General features: G+C 35.8%; 1 protein-coding gene across 2 annotated transcripts in view; it reads right to left on the bottom strand.

Moving 5' to 3' along the window:
* Nucleotides 1-20528, bottom strand: part of ROBO1 (roundabout guidance receptor 1) — a 196418-nt gene that overhangs the window by 58564 nt on the left and 117326 nt on the right. The window contains exons 13-17 of one of the 2 annotated variants that reach the window (XM_036754542.1): nucleotides 18369-18600; nucleotides 16930-17051; nucleotides 12114-12285; nucleotides 4239-4436; nucleotides 316-342 (exon numbers count right to left, since the gene is read on the bottom strand). In XM_036754542.1, the coding sequence (XP_036610437.1) occupies nucleotides 316-342; nucleotides 4239-4436; nucleotides 12114-12285; nucleotides 16930-17051; nucleotides 18369-18600 (751 nt within the window). The remainder of the gene's footprint in view (nucleotides 1-315; nucleotides 343-4238; nucleotides 4437-12113; nucleotides 12286-16929; nucleotides 17052-18368; nucleotides 18601-20528) is intronic. The other variant, XM_036754543.1, reaches the window with a different exon arrangement.

Raw genomic sequence — 20528 nt, 5'->3', positions numbered from 1 at the left:
AAGGATTATTAGCATGTTAAATCATGCTTGGGGTAGAAACATTGTGTGTCTCTAATAAAAACAGTGCAAACAAATAGTAAGATGCAATGTGGAGTCATGAATAAATAAACCTTTTAAGTAGATGAAAAGGAACGCCTAATATTTCTGTTCAAACACATGCCTGCCTGCTACCATCAAATAAAGAATTTGATTTTAAGTCTTCTTCATTCTTCCTCATAGCAGCCTGGTTGGTTATACCAGAAAAAGGGGCAACATAATAGTACAACACATGCAAAATTAACAAAGGACAGGGTGAGGGTAAGTGCAAATATATACCTGTTGGTGTGAAGGTAAAAGACGGGACTGAAAAATCAAAACAAAATATAAACTGGTTATTAAGCTGAAGAGAGAAGGGGAACATATCACATTAGTATAAATCAAGCAGACAGCTGAACATAAAACAAATGTAAATAACTAAGCCAGTAGTTCTGTCACACTGATAGATGAGTAAGACCAAATTTGTGGTTAAAAAAGAAGCCTGCCTCTCAAGGTACCAATTTGAAGTAGCTGACATGGTAGTACACTCAGGAGGGGAGCAGAGCTGGGCTAGCCTGTGAATGACCCTCCGTTTAGTAACATATTTTGCCCAAAGTCTTAGTACAAACGAGAATCCTAAATCATTTCCAAACACTGGGTGATGGATTCTTGAACAAGTATTAGCAAGGTCTCGCTTGAGCCTTATCTACAGATCAGTAAATGATCACTAAAAGGAGGCTATTAAGGACTTAGGAGAAGAAATCACAATCATAGGAACAAAGGCAACCATGAGATTGAATCGTTTCATTTTGAGTAACTTCAATTTCCAATTGTTTATTCTGTCATTATGGAAAAATCCTTGATGGATCAAAGCTTAGAAGACTTAAAACTGCATTTTCTGCACTTTGTATTTATAAACTCTCTGAGTCTGTCTACCCATCTCTCTCTTTCTCTGTCTCTCTCTCAAAGTATGTGCATTTGTGTGTGTATATATGTATGTATGTATGTATGTACATATGTAATCTCTTGCACATGATAGTCTAACAATGGAATAATACTATCCCTCTGAAAATCTTGACTCTCTCTCCAGTTATAAATCTTAATCTAATCAATAACGCTTGAAACGGAGCTGCAGACCTTAAAAGTGGCAGCCCTTGGCTCTCTCATTCTTTCTATCATCCCATACTCCCTCTGTACGTTGCATGACACCAGAGCAATCTCCATGTCATTTCATTGAGGGAGGAGACTGACTTATTTTTCAAGCTCTTCCAATTAATTTCAAGTCTGGTCTAATAAACAGAAAAAAAGTGTAACACAGACTTAAGATTAAGATTTAGTTAAAAAAATTTTGATTCATAGGAAATGGAATACCAATTGCATATTTTATGTAAGAAAACTGCCAAGTGTATATTTTCCATTTCATATAGTTCTGATAGTTTATGAAATTCATTTTAGGATTAAGGCCTTTGGGATACAAATAGTATCATTGTGGGCCCACTCAAGGAAACACAAGCTTATCTATATCTAAGCACACTATGTATAGAGCACAAAAAACTGAAAACCTCAATATTGTTTACCCAGTTCATGCACTGGCTTCATTTTGTGGCCCAACAGGCAAGATTTTGTTATGTGTTTTCCCCCAGTCACGTCTTTTCACACAGTAATTTAGTTACATTTAAAAATACAGAGCCATAGTAACCAGTCTTCATAATAAATAAATAAATAAAAAGGCAATTTGAAACTACAGCTACTCAAACAGGAATGGAGTGCCTCAACATTAATTTTCAATCACAAGGACACAGAAAAAAAAGGAAAGGTCCTTGTCATTACTTCTCCTAGCCAACTGCTAACCTCCAGTTTGAGGAATACAAAAGAAAATGAAAAGAGGTCAAACTAAATGAAATCTTCATCGCTAGTACGACAAAGGACAACTTAATTCTCAAAGCTTCCATTAATAAACTGTCTTCATGCCCAATATGAATGAATATGTGCAAGCGTAGGTACTGAAATATTTTAATATGTCAGAGGCACAAAAATGTTGAAAAAATTGTTAAGTGTTTATTATATTTTAGCATGTTTTACAGATCAATGTTTTTCACATTTATTTCTTCAATACATTTCACATCTTTTTGTCTTGAAATTATGAACACGGTTTTTGAGTGTAGAAATGTGTAGTCTTTTAAAAATCTTAAAATACAAAAAATAATTTTTGAAGAAATTATTAGAATTAGAATTATTTCCAAAGTGCCAATAAGGCAAAAGTGCAAAAAGCAGAATCAAATTCTCATCGAATTACATTTGTAATTATGTTCTATGATTTCTGCTAAAATACTAGCTAGATGAAAGGGCAATGATATTAGTTTAGTAGGTTTTACAGAAAGAAGGCAAAGGCATTGACCAGCATGCTTACAACACATTAGTAAATGGAAAAGAGAATTTCATTAGTTAAATTCAGTGTGCTTATATATCTTAAGATTCCAAGAGAATTACAGATATTAAATATATACAACTATAGAAAAAACGTACTAAACCCTAATACAAGTGACACCTGACTGGAAGATGTAAGTAAACAGGACAAACTGACGTTAACCAAATATTCTTCTTGTTCAAACTAGATTCAAAATAAAAGCCTAAACCACCAATTTCACAAGACTATCAATTACAAGAATAGAGCAACCTTCTCATTTGCATTTTTTCATTCAAAAAGGCTTAATATGGTAATATATGTGTCTTGTACTACTTCAAAATGTATACAGTCTGGGTGCAAGGGAGAGACAGTCTTTTGCAATAACTGCAAACCCTCATTTTAGATTTTATTTCTTTGGCAACTGAGATAACATGCTCTGTATTTAAATAAACTGTATGTTTGAAGACTTATTTAATGAGGCTAATACTAAGACCGTTCAATGCCTGTGAAAAGGATTCTGAGCTCTTTTTCCATTTCTGGGGGTGAATTAACCAACTGGTTCTAGGGTTATAATCTTTGGTCACAGAACAGTTTCTCTCAGTGGAATGATAACTAGCTCACTTGAGGGAACAAACTCATGAGTTAGTCAAATAAAGTATTTGGCCTAGATATTTAAAGATATGCTCCCTTAATCCTTCAGAGCCAAGATTCTTCCCCCTTCCCAAAGAAAATAAAAAGAGCAGGTATCCTTAATACAGATTAAACTTTTAAGAGTCACCAATGGGAGCTCTGAATCATATAGAATACTTTATTAGCAGACAGGCGTTCTTAGAAGTTTGGTAAATCAGGAAAATGATTTACTTCTGAGGAAGGTCAATCTGACTGTTTTTAGCAGTGTTAAAAATTCCCGGGGAAGAAGGGATACAAACAACTAATCTAAAGTACATGAGCATTTGTGGAAAAGGCACTTGTGAAAACCACTGGCACTATTCATTTCATCCCATGAGACTGCAGATGATGCCAAGAAACCCTTTCCAATAAAACTAATTCAAGCATAAATTCTGCTGATGCTGTAAAGTCGTGCACTCGAAACTCTGCCATCAGCAATATGTATATATTTAACTGAGAAGCTTTAATTAAGGAAAAAAAAAAGATCTTAAATCCCTCTCTCTTCTCTGTCAGTAATGGACATTTTTTTCAGTCACTATTCCCTTATCTATAAAAACAATTAGCAACTGATCCTAAAATAATCAAAGAGCACAATTGTCCTTCTGGTTTCACAATGGGCAACGATACCCTCCTCAAAACTGTGAAAAGCAAAGTTCAAATTCTGCTTTTCTTGTTTCTGTCACAGGAAAAAGCAGAATTCTCTCACTTCTACATGAAGTCAAAGGGTGAATTCTCTGACTGGTCGTGGAATGATAAACAGCTACGTGTTACCCCGTATAAGACTCACTGCTCAGGAAATGGGGTTAAGTATCTTTAAAAGTGCTGAACAAAAGAGTCAACTTAAATCATATTTATTATATATGTCTACCATCATCCACGCAGATTACATAAAGATGATATCTATATACGTACCTACAATTACATCGATACACATGCGCACATATTCCTTATATTCAATTTACGTAGCATACCATAAATACTGCTAAAATTGAACGTAGGGTACACGTATCAATGTAAGTTTTAACTTAAAAATACTATTAATTTACAGCTTGGTGACTATTTAAAATACCCTAACTGCTACTTTTAAAAATGTATCTTCAAACTTAGGCAAACATCCACAATGTCAGAAAATTAACTAAGTGAATACCTTTTCTGATACCAGCATAAGTACTAGTGAGTCCATTTCTCTTCTTCCGGTGACGATACAACCAGATGCTGAAGACCATAAGGATTATCCAACAGGCAGCCCCAATACCTGCTATGAATGCTGGCTGCTTCACAACATCAGAAATCTGCTGAGCAAGACTGACTTGATCTTCTGGTGACACGGGATTCCCATAGGAGTCTGAAAATTCATCTTTTGATTAATTAGGTTTTAAGATTAAACATGCAGCTAATGTGACATAAAAATTTATGCAATACATTGTGGTTGTCAGTTTTTAAAATTTTAGAGCAGTGATGGCTAATCTCACTTTTGTAGTTTCCATTTACCTCCTAAGATCATGGTATCTGGTCAAACAAAACAAAATGAATTTTAATTCAATTTGAGTAAAAAAATTCTATTTATAACACTAGGGTAGTAGAAAGTTTAAAAATGTTACCTATCAGGGCTTAGGTAAAGTCTCTCAGAAAAAGTTTCCAAAATAAATACAAATACAAAAATCAGAAAAAATATTCTCAATGACCATACAGCTAAATTATGAGTAGTGAACAGTTGTAAAACGTTATTTATTTTCTCAGACTTTTGAAGAATTTTCATTATACAAAAATATGGGAGTAAAAAGCATTGTGAAGCAACAATATGCTTCCTTCACAAGGTTAGATGCTAAAATGATGTTTCTGAAAGTTTCCACAACATTATAGCTTAAAACTTGTCTTTCTTAGTGCTTTATTATTATTGTGTTTTCAAAAGGACCCCTCAAAATCTAGGATGGTAAAATGCAACAAAGACAAGATGAACTAATGCAACCACTGGATGTCTTACTTAGAAAATATATTTTAAAAGACAGGAAAGACTGTGAGAAAGGGACAGCGAAAATGAAAACAAATTATACTACATTAAAATAGATATTCAAATAAATATTTTCCCTTTAATTATCCAGATTCAGAAAGCAAACTGAACACATAGATAGCTGTCAAACATCCTTATTTACATATAAATATTAAACTTACAAGCATATCACATTCAGTTCTCATCTATGGAATTCATGCTTCATCAACACCTCCCATCTCAGTGTGCACATAGTATGCTTGCAAAGACCTCTCAGGGATACTAGGACAGCTGCCCCATGCCACCAACCAACACTCCACTTTGGCACTACAGACATTAGTATTGAGGATGTTCACTGGGCTGAAAATTTCCATTTGTGTGCTGCAGCTTTACTGATTTTAACTTCGTCAAATAGAAGCTCTTTCCTGCAACATCTGGTGGAATGGAAATCTGTGCTTTTGTCCATTTTATTGAGACTGGTATATTTGGACAAGAGGCACGGTATGAAATCAACTGGCTTTAAAATTTCTGTTAAAACAACCTGATTCACAAAGGAAAAACTGGTTAATTTAAAAAGATTCTCGGAGCGTTGAAACTATTTACACGTCAATAATATTGTTGATAATATGACCATATTAATGTGTTGTCTCCCCCCACCCCGGCCCCATTATGTGCAGTTATCAATTCTGACAAGTGAACTGGAAGGGTAGCAAGCCACAGTCCATGAATGCATTTACTTTAGGAAAAATAGTTTTTTGGATGTGAATTATTTTCCCATTTCCTATTAGTTTGTCATTTTTTTGGTGCTTGCTTTTTTTGCTCGAACAGAATTACAGATTTCATTCTGTGGAGGGGTCAAGGCTGAATACCTCTTTTCACATACAGTCACCTGGCTTCTACAGTTTGTTGACTGAAAGTTTCATTTCATGTTCCATACCCTTTCATCTGCTGCTATCCTAAAAGTGCTTCAGACTCTGAAAGTTCACGAAGCAGACCTATTCTTTTCTTCCTAATACACCCTTTGTATCTGCTAGGTTTATAGATTTCATGGCTATTTGTGCAAGGTTAAGTTGGGTTGCTTCAGATTTTATGGAGACAGCCGAGTGGGGTTCAATACAAGTGGCCAGATGGGCTTAATAGTATAAAGTGCAGTGTGACTAATGAATTAAAACTGCCACTCCAGATCTCATCCTTTGTCTCCCTGCAGCTGAGGCTATATTATGATATGGAAAGCCGAAATGTACTTCTAATTTCAAAACACCAAATATGACCCTTAAATCCCATGGTTAAATATTAAGTCAATAGAATTATAGATAATTTTTCTTAGATCATCCCACAGAACACATAGAAATTAAATGTTATATAACCTATTAAAATGCATCAACAATTTAGAATTCAGCAATAATGTAAGATTATTAATTTGAGAACTACTGACATTTTATAAAGTAGTGCTATATGTATATTTCATATCAATAAGATGAAATGTGTACATAAAACTCCTCTGTTCCCATGGGGAGATTCACACATGTGCACACACACAGAAGCGTATGAATGCAGTGTAGATGCACACACATGTGCATAAACACACACATACATCTCCCCCTACTTAGGCTATTTTTTTCTGATTATGCTTGTATTATGTAGCATTTCAACATTTGCAGTAGAAACTTTCTCTTTTGGCCAAAAAAGAAATAAAATATGTGGTATGCTGTGTAGCACAGTGCATGGAACACCAGGCAAGGAGTCATGAAGACTTGGGTTCAAATCCTGCCTCAGATTAATTTTATATGTTTTGCCAATTATTTCACATGAATTTTAAATGTTACTGACTTGGTACACATCCAAAATACTTCTCTGCTATGTCATTCTGCAAAAGTCCCTCAACCTCAGCTTCCTCAACTGTAAAGCCAAGTATTTGATGGCATCTGAGGTCAACTATACGACAGGGCTACATATGGTTGAGAAATGTGGAACGTGCTCTATTCTAGAAAGGAGATTCCAAAACAAGCTTTATGGATGAAAGTGCACCACAAAGTGGATGACAAATTGTTGATTTTTTTTTTTTATTTTTAAGTATAACCTAGATTGATACTAAATAAAAAGCTATCAGTTGTTCACACATGTTCACTCAAGCAGATTGATTCCAAATAGATTTGTTTTCTCAGTCTAGCTGCTTAAAGAGTATAAAGATGATTAAGGTTTAGAGCTTAAGAGACTGAGGAATTTGATAAATCTACTCCACGTGCCTGTGTCACAAACCATCAGTGGTGGGGCCTCAGAAGGCTGCCATTTTTTCCCCACTACATTCTCCTAATTGCTTGGTAATTAGATCTATACAAAACAATTAAACAAAGAATTCCGAAATGTTGCATGAAATTTAAGGATTAGTGATGGAAATTTCAGTTTTAAGAGCTATTCTTTGAATTATAAAGTAATTTATTAGAGAACATTACTATATAGGTGAGCTATTCCATTAAAGGTTTTTGAATAAATGAGGCTTATCTTTTTAAATATCAACTAAAAAAAATCTAACCTTTTTACTACTGGGGTGGAAAATGTTCTAAAATTTATTATACATTACCTTACTTTTATAAACAGAATACTTTTCTTTTTGTACAGGATTTGTGATGGTCCAGAGAATATTCAGTGAAGGGAAAACTCCCTGTAGCAATGCATATCTGCATCTGCTCGGTAAATTACACTTTTAAAGAGCTGCCAGGGACATTAAGAGGATTAAGGACTTGCCCAGGGTCACAACATCAGTACTTGTCAAAGAAAGGGCTTCCTAACATATGTTCCTTTCTTCATTACCTTTCATTTAACTTCACTGCATTTACTTTAAATTTCCTGCGTGTGTGCATGCGTGTGTGCGCATGTGCGTGTGTAACATATTACTTCTTTCCACATAATGGACTTAAGTTCAAGGATTGTTTTAATTTTTGTCTTTCTGTGCCCAGTACTTAACGGAGTCTTGTGTTGATTAATTGATTACTGACTCAAGACAAATTATCTAACCACTCCATCATACTGCCACTTGAAAGAAAATAAACTAAATATGATTTAGATATTTTTCTCTTAAAAATTTCAAGACCTATAAGTATTCCTTAATTTTTTCTCTGAAATCTAGGAGTTGTTTTCTCGGCCTTTCAGATACCCAAAGTAATGCATCAGTGTTTCTAAGGCATGAATGTCCACTGAAGGATAATACATATTTCAATCATTCCATGATATGCATTTTCAATGCCACTGACTTGATATACATCCAAAATCACAGAAGGCAGGAGCAGATACTTGATGTGATTTGAGGATGACTAGGAGACTCATCTACTCAAAAATATCTCCATGAGTAGCCTGAAATAATACCTAAAATGATGGAATTCCATCATTATCATAAATCTCTTTGAGGCCCCAGTTAAAATGCCAATAAATTTGTAGTGAGTATAACGTGTAGAACCTGTAACATGCAATGGAGTTCATCAGAAAAGAGGCTCCTAAAAGAAGAAGAGACGGGATACGTTACAAAGGTGGATGGAAGGGATGAAAAGGAAAGATCCAAGAGGGACAAAGAAGTGCTCTGAAATGAAGAGCTTCCATAAAGGACACTGAGGATACGAGGGCAGAAAGAATGCTGGAAATGAGCCTTATAAGTAAACCAAAAGATTATATTCCAGATATACGACATCTAAATTGAGAAACTGACCTCGAGGGCCTAATGAACTACATTTTCCAATGGAAGTTTCAGTTTTTAAAAAGGTTACAAACTCAAAGATTTACAAAACATATTTTTAGATAACCCATTATGATATAGCCATTGTACTGAGTTATATTTCACTATTAGCACAACAATACTCTTTTTTCAACAATAAGCAACATTTCTGCCATTTCACAATCTGATGAAAGATGTAGAGAATTCGTTATAAGAGCTCACTGTGCTTACTGTCTGTTGGGCTTAGCCCTGGCACTTTTTAGCATTTTTTTCAACGAATTAGAAAAAGATGTAGATGGTATGCTCAACAAATTTTCAGATGACATAGAACGGGGAGAGATATGTAACTTACTGGATAACAGAGCCAGAATCCAAAGGGATCTTGACTGCCTAGAACACTGAGCTGAATCTAATAAGACAAATTCAATGTGGATAAATGTAAAGTTTTGTGCTTGGGTATGAAAAAAAGCCCACAAAGTTCATAAGCACAAGCTGGAGGAAGAATAGCTCAATAGGAGTTGTTCTGAAAGCCATCTAGGGGATTTATGTTAGAAATATGATATAACAGAGAAAAAAAATCTAATTCACTTTCAGGCTTCACCAAAAAGGGCACGGCTTCCAGTAGAAAGCTGCTTGTCCCACTCTACCCTGTCCTTATCAGGCCTCAGCCGGAGTAATGCATTACGTTGTGGGAAGCATGGTTTAACAAAGATACTGTATTGGTAATTAAGATGGCACTTTTTTTTTTAATGTTTTCCCTCTGGGAGCACTGAAGTAATTGAGTACCTTTGTTTCTCTGATTAAACCCTGGAGTCTTCGACGACCTGCTTAAGAAACAGGAACGCCTAGTTCACATAGGTTTGAGTCACATGGTTGTGACAACCTTTGACCCTGAACAGGGTCTCTAAACTCAGAGGTTAGTGTTCTGTTTGGGGCGCTCACTCACTGGAAGACTATTGTGTGATTTTACCAGACGAGACTCCAGAGAGCGGTTAAGGAGCACCCCCAGCTGTGGAAAACCCAGATGTTGGCGCTTCTCTGGTAACTACGTACTGAGATGTTGGACAGAAAGCTAGAAGCCTGTCTACTGGTTTGTGTTATTTGATCTGCTGATAATGTCTGTTTGTATTGGCTCTGAAGTTCAGGGTGCTGGCTCTTCCCTCTGAACTAACTGAATGGCATATGTATATTTGATAAAAGTGAGATTGTTAACCCCTTAAGGTTGCCTTCCTTAGAAAAGGAGATCAAAGAACCTGTGCTGGCAGCCCTTCTGTGTGCTGGTGTTGTGGGGGCCTTTCACCCCCACAGCAGCTGCTAACAGCGCTGTTGTTACAGATATTAATGAACTGAAGAGTGTCCAGAGGGCAACCAGGATAGCGAAGGGCCTTGAGTCGATGTCACATGTCAACTGCTTGAAGGAACTGCACATCTTTAGCTTAGACAAGAGAAAACTCAGGGGACAAAATAGAGTTCTTCAAGTATGTGAAGGAGGTATCAGACTTTTTCAATCCATTTAGTTACAAAGGACAAAATGAGGAACAATGGAATAGATGCTGTGAACAAAAAACTTCCAAACCATTAAAGCTGTCAAAAAGTGAAATAACGCGTTTCATGAGGTAGACTCTTTTTTCCTAGAATAGGCTTACACAATCACTTGTCAGGTGTGTTAGAGTAGGGAATCACTGTCTATGTGTCAGACTCTGCGGCCAGCGGAAGTCTCTTCTAACTCTCAAACTATGGGATACAGTAAGCAACTCCCAAATTAAGGCAATCAGAGATCTAGTTGAGTATTTGAGGGAGAAATTAAACTTTTCAGAAATATTAACTGCTTAGAATAGTTTTTCTGGTGTTTTAATAAAACTTTTCTGATTGCTTTGATAATAGACATGTGACTTATGTATAAGACATCCTAACTATGCAGTCTCCCTGGATTTTTGCTTTTATTGGTACTGGAACCTAGAACACAAGAAATAATGGATAAAAGAAAAATCTAATTCTGCCCCTATTCCAAACTCCCCCAATCTTAAATGGGATTACTCTCTATTTAGAAAAAAAATCACAAAAACTGGAAGCCTTTGCAAATTCTTACTCTAGTTCTAGGTCAGGGCTGTCCAAAATGTGGTCCATGGGCTGCGCCCGGGCGGCAGTGCAATTTATGCAGCCTGTCTACAAGCATAGAAATTTACATAAATGCTTTAGTAAATGAAGCCGAGCTACCCAGAGCTCTCACTGAAATGGCAAATCAGAGTACATCGTCTATTGTTTCAGTAATAACTTTGGGTTGGACAGTCCTGTTCTAGGTGAAACCTTAACAACAGTACAACAAACTCTAATTTCTTTCAGGACAGAAGTAGGCAAGGCAAAAATAATTCTACTTAATGATAATTTGATTAAAAAATCTCTGCTAAGACCCTTTGAATGGCCTAGTTTAATTCAGAAAAAAGCACCATCCATAACTAAACTTAAATATACTTGATAAAGCATAAGACCACCAATACTATAGGATATGTTAATATTGTTTTACGGTTGTTGCTGTTTTACAAGAAATGTGTACATAACTTTAACTAACTGATTTAAGTTTAAAGCAAAAATCTAATTTGCCCTGATTTAGTATTATATTGCTGTTTTATTGCTTTGATGGTTATGACTGAACAAAAATTCAATTCTGAAAGTCAAACTGTATTATAATATGTATTTGAATGGTGCTTACTTGGAAAAATTCAACACAATTTTAGCTTTAGAAATGGTTAAATATATAAAATTTGTCATTTACATCATGATAACACCAGTGGTCTGCATTACAGCCCTAATAATATTGTCACCTGTGTTTCCTTTTTTACAGGGAACCAATATGGTATGAAATCTCTCATTCTTAACATTACATTAGCCACATAATTCTGCATTCTTGAGTGATTTTGAATTTTTTCTAAATTAGATTAGTCTAATAGGTAAATTACTAACGCTATTATTGTAAATATCACATCATACCAACATGTGTAGGACTAGTGATGAAGAATAATCACCTCATGACAGAGAAGTGATTGGACTGAATGTACAAAACAAGACACATTTTTGGACATTGTCAGTGTGGGAATTTGTTTTACTTGACCATGAATATTTGTTTCAAGGGTTTTTTTTTTCATTTTTTCTCTAGTGAGGGAGAGAAAATATGTCATTAATTGAAAAAAATAAGATTTAATTTAAAAATCAATATCATGGCCTTTGTTTTACTCCACCTAAAAAGGTATATATGGTTTCATAAAACTAAAAATAGGGCAAAATATGTAAAGATGAATTTTCAAATATTTTTAACAACCAGGGCTTACCTAACTGAATGAATTGTGGCTCACTTTTCACACCAGATCCTGCTCCTGTACTGGCTGCTACTTCCACACTGTATCGAATACCGGGAACTAGAGATGGAATGATTACAGAAAAGGTAGAACCATCCACTGTCTTGTTTATGTGGTATCGACTTTCATTGCCCAGGCACCAAACCTGTAGGAATATAAGTGTCAAGTAAGTAAAATTTCTGGATCTGTGCAGATATCAGAAGGTAGAGAAGTCTCAAAGGAAGATGGTCCAGTCACCCAAGCTTTAATCTAATGTATAAGAACAGGATCATTGCTTGCTTTAAGATGCTTATGGACTAAATGAGCATCATGTGTTGTGACTTCCCACTTCAACAGGCAGTATACCCTAGCACTTTACTAGCTCCATCACCACTGCTAAGTCATTTCTTCTTTCCTTGAGTGCCATGTCCTTAAATGTAAGATGAGTAGGGTAGAGAATTCTAAGATCACCTTCCAGCTCTAAATATGACACAATATTTAAATAGATGCACATATATACAAATATGTATAGACACACATGTACTGACACACAATGCATACAAATAGACATGTATATCTCTACATGCACATACACATAAATGTATGCATATATACTTATGTTGTTACCTAGGGTTATCAGTGGTGGTGGCACTGATGGTGGTGGTGGTGGCAGAGTTTCTGCCCATGGTCTACCAAGATCACTATGAGATGCTAATCTTTGTACTGAGGACGCTAAAACTAATGGATGCTTTTCATTACATTCTAACACCCTTCTTTGCAACATCGATGACTTCATCTTTGTGGACAGTCCTCTTCAATCCTTAATGGAGAGTTTCATACCAGTTCTTTGGTGAATGGAATCTGTGCTCTTAGCAGATGACAGGCAAAAGCTGTTACTGCACCTCCCTTCCAAGTCCTTTAACCCTGCTAGGGGACCTGCCAGTGCCTGTGCTCTTCAGGCATGGTACTCAAGAACACAGGGTCACTTCAAATGTCATAATGAATCATTTGAATAGGACTTTATCAGAAAAAAGGCAGTTTTACATGTACTCAATTTAAATGAACCAGTTAAGGCCAAGGATCTGAAATAAATATGTTTGATAACATTAATATAAATTCCAATGAAAAAGGTTTCAAACGTAATGTCTGTGAAAAAAACAATCATTCTAAGACCTTTATCTACCTTCTGTTCCATCCAGATTAATTAGCAATAAGAGAATGTTATCACCATTGAACTTTAGCTACCTAAAGCACAAATTTAGAAGAACTAAACAAATAAGAGGTATGTTTAGTGAAAAAAAAAAAAAAATTTGGGCAGCTAGGTGGCGCAGTGAGTAGAACACCGGACCTGGAGTCAGGAGGACCTGAGTTCAAATCCTGCCTCAGGCACTTGACACACTTACCAGCTGTGTGACCTTGGGCAAGTCACCTAACTCCAACTGCCCTGCCTTCCCCGACCCCCCCCAAAAAATACAAAAACAACATTTAGAGCTGAAACAAATTCTTGCACATTTGAAAATAGTTTGTCTTTAATATCTGAATTAGGAAATTATGTGGACTTGAGTTTCAGAAAATTACTGAGGTTTGGATTTCAATAATTAAATTACATTTACTTCTTTTGTTTGTTTTTAAAGAATGCTAAAAAATGTGGACATGTTCTTTAATGATATTATGATTTGGTTCTAAGGAAGAAAGTGATACATAGAAAATTATCATCTGAAGAGTTTTGCATTGCACATAACAGAATTTGAAGCAGCAAAAAACTCTATGTGCCTCCTGGCACATGTATGAATACAGAGCTTAATGCATAAGTGGATGAACTAGAATCCACCATTACCTGTATAATTTCTTTTTTTAAAAGAAAGGTCACTTGGTCTTCCAAAGTTAACAGTTTCTTACTGTACTTTGAATGCATAAATCTAGCTCTTTATTTCAAGGTCTGACTGATTTGAAATAAAGACCTCTTTGTGCATATTTTTTCCAATTACGTTACACAGCCAAAACTAAGCCATAAACTAATTTTATACCAATCAGAATCTGAAAGGCACTTTATTATTTTAAATTGACCATGAAGTTAAGAAATCTCTACCCTTTTTCATTTCCTTGGGGGGGGGGTAAAAGGGGGGAAGAATGCCTAAATTACACTATTTTACTTGAGAGCTGAGACATCATCTCACTTTAAATCTCAAAAAAAATTTTTTTTCTTCCTCACTAAGAGAAAATGAGATTATTAAAGTACCATTTTCTCTCGACTGAACCATAGCATCTCGCTCCTGAACAGCTTGGAAATAAACTTGAAAAGTGTGAATATGCACTTAAAAGCAGAGATTCTGAACCTCTTTTTATTCCATTATTTAACACTCCCCTACTTGACTCTCTATCACACTCCCCGCAGAGACCATTACTTTGCAGAGAAAAAAGTAGCCATTCACCATGAGTTCTTTCTATCATACTCTGCATCTCAGAATCCTTGAAATCACCTTTCATTCTTTTCTCTTTTATTCTAATCTTAGACGAAGAGGTGGGCCTACTCCTTACCAAGGGTAGTATCTCTGTGTTTGTGCCCTTGAGTCCCTACCCTCTTGTCTTCTCTGGCAGATGGCCCCTGAAACTACCGATCAAGCCATTGACAGGTATTATTATGTGCTCAGTCTTCAGCAATGACCACAATAATGCAAAGGAAAACAATTTTGAAAGACTTCAGAACTCCGCTCAATGCGCTGATCTATCGTGACCTTCTTGGTCTGATTGATCACTTGGACTGATGATGAAGCATGTTTCCCACCTCTTAGAGGTATGGAGAAGAGATACAGAATGAGATGTGTTGTCATAGAAAAAAATATGTTGATTGGTTTGGCTTCACTCTATTTGTTACACAGGAGATTTCTAGGAGAGGACTTGGTGGACAGAGATGGGAAGGCAAATAAAAGAAACAAGCATCAATGAAACAAAAGGTAAAAAGAAAATAGCAGAAGAAAGCTTAGACGGGGAAAAGAAAACCAGGGATGTTTTGTTACTATCGTGTTACGTTTAATACATTTTTAAAAAGATAAGCTATGTTAATGTTCACAGTTTTATATGTGATCTGGATTCTATGTTTTGTCTAGAGAAATAAACATGCTTGTAGATGTTAAGATCATAATAAACATTTTAAAATAATTCAATGAAAAAGTTATATTTTCCTGCAAATCCCCTCTCAATCGCCCTATCTTCAGAACAGACCAGCTCCCTGGCTACATCTGGTTTTCCTACCAAGGCCTTTCTTTTACTTCACTTCAGGTGATAATTAAGGCTCTGAAGTGGTAATTCTCACATTAAACAAGAGAACAGTCACAGACTCTAACGTCGTCTCATTTCTCTTTTAAAAAGGTGTTCTTGGGCTCAGGGTCGTTTGTAAGTTACCAGTGACGGGGGCCCGGCGATGAGGGTATTCAATGAGTCTTTATAATGACTCAATAGTGACTCTTGTATTGTACCATGATAACAGAGCCAAAGAAGACTTTACAAAAAGTAAAGGAACCAACTTCTCCTAACTTAGTCCAAGTGACTATTTTAAAGATAGAGGTCGCTGAAATTCTGAATTATCAAAGATTCTATTATTTTCTGTCTACTTCATGTACTGAAGCAGATAAATGTATTAATATGTATTTTGAAGTTTAAAAAAATAAAAGTTTAAACAAAAAGTATTAATTACAGATTGCTAGAGGAATCCCAGTAGAGTGGAATAGTAACAATATTCATCTGAAGGAACAACCAACTAAACATAAATCTCAGGGCAAGTAAGGCGTACTAGGGTCTCAGTTCTGGTTCCAGAGTTTCCTAGCTGTGTGACCTTGGGCAAGTCACTTAATTTCTTTGGAGCCTCTTTTGTTACCTGTAAATTGAGAGGATGAGGTAATTTCAAAAGTTCCTTCCAGGTCTAAATTTTTATTAATCTATTATTTTCCACTGATTAATATTTTCTGATTTTCCACTTCAATCATTACTGAAAATCTGTACTCTTAAAAACATTTGCTAAATGTACAAATTATAGATCTAGGTCTTAAAGGTAGCCTAATTCAACTCCTCTGTTTTAAAGATGAGGAAACTGAGGGCTAAAGAGAGGAGACGAAATCCCCAAGATCAAAGAGGTAATAAGTGGCAGAATCATGATCCTAGGTCCTACGATTCCAGAACCACCTCTCTTTCAAAGTCGTTGACTGTGGGAGACAAATATTGATTCTAGCTAACTCTATCTTAAATGTTAGGAAATATATTATATGCAAAATAATTCATGTAATAGAAAATGTTAATCCCAGCATGCTTTCACCTCAAAGTGTAACGTCATTTTTAGAACATTGTTTTAAAAAATGTCATTTTTTAAAATAATTTTTTAAAATCTACAACGCAGAGCTAAGGATTACTCATAATTGTAAACTTATATGACTATAATTCTGAGATAATAGTGCCCACAAAAGAAATTGACATATTTAGAAGAAGGATAAATTTTTGAGGAAAGATAATGAATCTTTATTTTGCATTATAACAGCTGTATCTATGAAATTTGATTTCTTCTTCTGTTTTGCAAATACACAGACTTTCCCTTTCCAAAAATATCTTTGTTTTTTTTTTTTTTTCAGGAGGGGGAAGGATACGTGATTTTCACTTCATTGACCTTTGATAATTTTACAATGTAATCTCCATAAAGAATTACTGAGTAAATGTGAAACTTCATTTTACACGTATGTCTTTGTGCCAGCAGATGGAGCCAAGTATCCACAAACAAGTTCATCAGCTTTTCTGTCTCTTTCAGTGAATAAGTGTATGTTACCTTATACTCCTGGACCATTCCATTTTGTGTATCTTCTGGGGGTGGCTGCCAAGTTACTAGAATTGCAGTTCCATTTCCATCATTCTTTGATATTGTTACACTCTGGGGTGGAGCACTTGGCGCTGTTTAAATAAAAAAAAAATTATACGTGTGTGTGCGTGTGTGCACATACAGATACAAGCATATAGAGTTTCTTTAGGAATATTTAAAAATCCAAGCCACAATTATTGAAACGCACATAGTCCGTAAGCATACAAAATCATCTCGTGTGTCATTAACCTTTAATTCTATTCACTCGCGCCTAGACGTTGCTCAAGTTGTTCAGGGCTCATCCGCCTTTAAAGACGGTTGTAACGGGACTTATAGAATCTGGTTTCCTTAACCACGACCATTTTAGTTTCCCCCAATCAAATCAAATTATTTCAAGTATTCCCCCAAAGAAGTCAGGCCAAATTCACACTTCCTCTCCCTGGAGCCCCTTTTGATTCTCCCAGGAGAAAGGTACAGACATTCGAGCAGAAGTGTAACGCCTCATTGACTCATAGTCGAAATCAACTCTTACTAATAACTAGGCAAAAGGATAAATTTAATTTTAAAAGACAAAGAAAACATTTTATATTTTAGAACATATTTCCGTGATGCAAATCTTTTCCCTTTGCACTTTATCAACAATGTCCAAATCTCGTCACTAGGGTGTTCATCAAATTTTTACACTCAAGGATATATTTTTCCATTTCCCTTCTTCCATATTTTTTCAGGTACGCATTAGGCTTTGAATGAAAATTAAAACTTTAGTTTATCACTGTCTTCAAGAAGTCATCAATGTGTCTAATATGAAGTGACGTCTAAGCGTTATCTGAAAATTTTCAGAACTTACATCCGAACTTCATGGAAATAATTTTTAGGATGAGAGAAAAAAAAGACTGATATTTGAACAATCAATTTTTTTAAAACAGTTCAAAGCCTTTAGTTGATTTGGAAATTGGTCTTCATAATGAAGGAAAAAATAAAAGAATTAAAACATTTCACTACCAATTAAGCTCTAAGTAAGCCAAGTTATTCTTATATGAGGTTCACTCAAAACAAGATAGAATAGATGAAGAGGGCTTAATTACATTTTTTTAAAAAGCAATTATATCCTAAAATGTAGCGAGTGACATTTGGATATGCAATATTCAAATGTCCTTTCTATGTATTACATTATGTAACATGTCTATATATTTATCACGTATGTGCATGTGTTTGCAAACTTCACTAACTTCATTCATCACTATGGCATTTTATTTTTCTCTGAACCATTTGAACTTTCCAATTGAATGTAATTTAATTAAATAAAACTGTTCAACAGCATGATCAACTTTAAAAAGTGCTTTAATTTCAATTAAAATAACAATACCTAATGAACGTACCATAATAAATAAAAAAACAACTATACTTGCCTTCTTCCAGGGTTTTTGCAAATTTGATTTCACTATCTGCTCCTTGAAATTCATTAAAGAAAGGCCGAGCCTTAATTTCATAGTTTACTCCCTTTTTGAGTTCTGGGATAACAATGCTATTTTTTGTTGGAGTTCTAACTTCAAAAATTAGCCACTCGGAGTCTCCATGGCTAGCACCAGAAGGCCTATAGAGAATTTTATATCCTTGAATATACTGAGATTGTTGGTCCACCTATAAAAATTGTAAAAATGTTAATTAGCATTATGTTCTTTTCCAGTGAAATATAGGATCAAGCTTTCATGTTGCAAAAAGGAAAGCACTGGAACATCAGATTTCAACCAAATAGTTACATTTCCTATAAAGAAGATTTTTATAAAAAAAAAGAAAAGAAAAGAAATCAAATTATATTTGGATTTTGTTTAAAACTTGAGGAGGGATAAGGACTGAATCATTATTTATTGACACCTGAGACATTCTTCTTCCTCCTCCAATGAGTTCAGTGCCTGGTTCATAGCTTCTTATTCCTCCTCATAACCTGCCCTTGTATGAGGGACCTTCAACATACAGTTATACTCTCAATTACTAACTTTCTAATTTTTCAATCTATTCAATTCCCTTTACCTACCCCTCCACTCCACTTCAGCCACAAACACAAAGGGTCCTATCTCTGATCTTTCATCCACAAGTGTCTCACCCCCACATTCACGAAATTCAAACTTATGTTATCTGATTATAATCTTTTATGATTTCATCCTTCTCTCTGCCTTATGACACCTAGAATGAGCTCTTCATTCTCAGTGTGATCTCCAATCCCTTCAACCTTCAGTTCTTTAACAAGCCATTATCTATGAACCAGCTACCTCCCTCTCCTACATTCCCTCTCTTGACACACCTTGGTAAATTATTTCCTCTGCTATTCATATGTTGTTGAATGAATCTAGAGGACAAGGAACCATGCTGACTAGGTCCACCACAGATATGTTACACAAAATCAGCCAGGTCCTCACCGCAGCAAGGAAGTCTTTCTATACCTTCCTAAGTGATCTGCTATCCCAAATTTTTAAATTCCTTCTCAAGCTTTCCACATTACCTTTCCCCCAACCCACATGACTGAGGACCTTGCCTCTTATTTCACTGAAAAAAGTGTGGCCGTTCACCAAGAATTCACCACCACCCTCCCTTTACTCTTCTCACGTCCTCATCTCACATCACTCAGACGTCTTCTCTCACTATCTTCCACTTCCCAGGTGAAGAAGTAGCTCAGGCAAATCCATCGGCACGCACCCATATCCATCTATTCTCATCTTCTCCAATGGACTGACTCTTCTATTATCCCCACATCTGCTCTAGTCTGGCTCCTTCCCCGCTGCCTAAAAACTCACCCGTCTCCTAGATCCTAAAAACCAAACCAAACCAAAAACCTCACTAGGTCCCTGCCAGCTGTCTCCTATATCTCTCCTTCCCTTCTCAGAGCTAACCTCCTTGAGAAAGCTCGCTGCATCAAGTGACTGCTTTCCTTTCCTCTCACTTGCTTGTAGACCCTCTGTAATTTAAGTGAAACTACTATTTCCAAAGTTACTAATCTCTTAATTGCCAAATTTAATGTCCTTTTTTGAGTCCTCATTCTTCTCGACTTTTCTGTAGACCTAGTGAAACATCCTCTTATTCTGGATCTTCTCTTCTCTCAAGGTGTTTGTGACACTGCTCATCCCGATTCTCATTCTACATCTCTGACCACCCCTCCTCACTCTGTTTTCCAGTATATTCATCTAGGTTATGCTAACTAATCATGGGCATGCCCCTCAGAACACTGCCCCAAGTTCGCTTCTCTAAATGCACTCTCTCCATTGCTTCATTTGGTGACCTCTGCAGCTCCCAAGGGGCTCGATCATTTTTACTGAGATGATTGCCAAATCTCCATACCTAGCCCTACCCTCTCTATTACACTGCAATTCCACATTATGAACTAGTTTTTTAATCGGATGTCCTATGTTTCAAATTCAATCTGTCCAAAACAGAATTTATTACGTTTTTTTCTTCAAACCCTTCCCACCATCCTCCCAATTGCCCGGGCTCACAACCTTGGCCTCATACTTGACCCCACACTCACACTGACCCCAGGTATCCTCTCTCTTGTCAAGCATTCTTCACAACATCTC

Source organism: Trichosurus vulpecula, chromosome 4 (genome assembly GCF_011100635.1).
Source record: "Trichosurus vulpecula isolate mTriVul1 chromosome 4, mTriVul1.pri, whole genome shotgun sequence".
NCBI lineage: Eukaryota > Metazoa > Chordata > Mammalia > Diprotodontia > Phalangeridae > Trichosurus > Trichosurus vulpecula.
The sequence above is the reverse complement of the archived record's forward strand: the minus strand, read 5'-3'. Positions and strand labels throughout refer to the sequence as shown.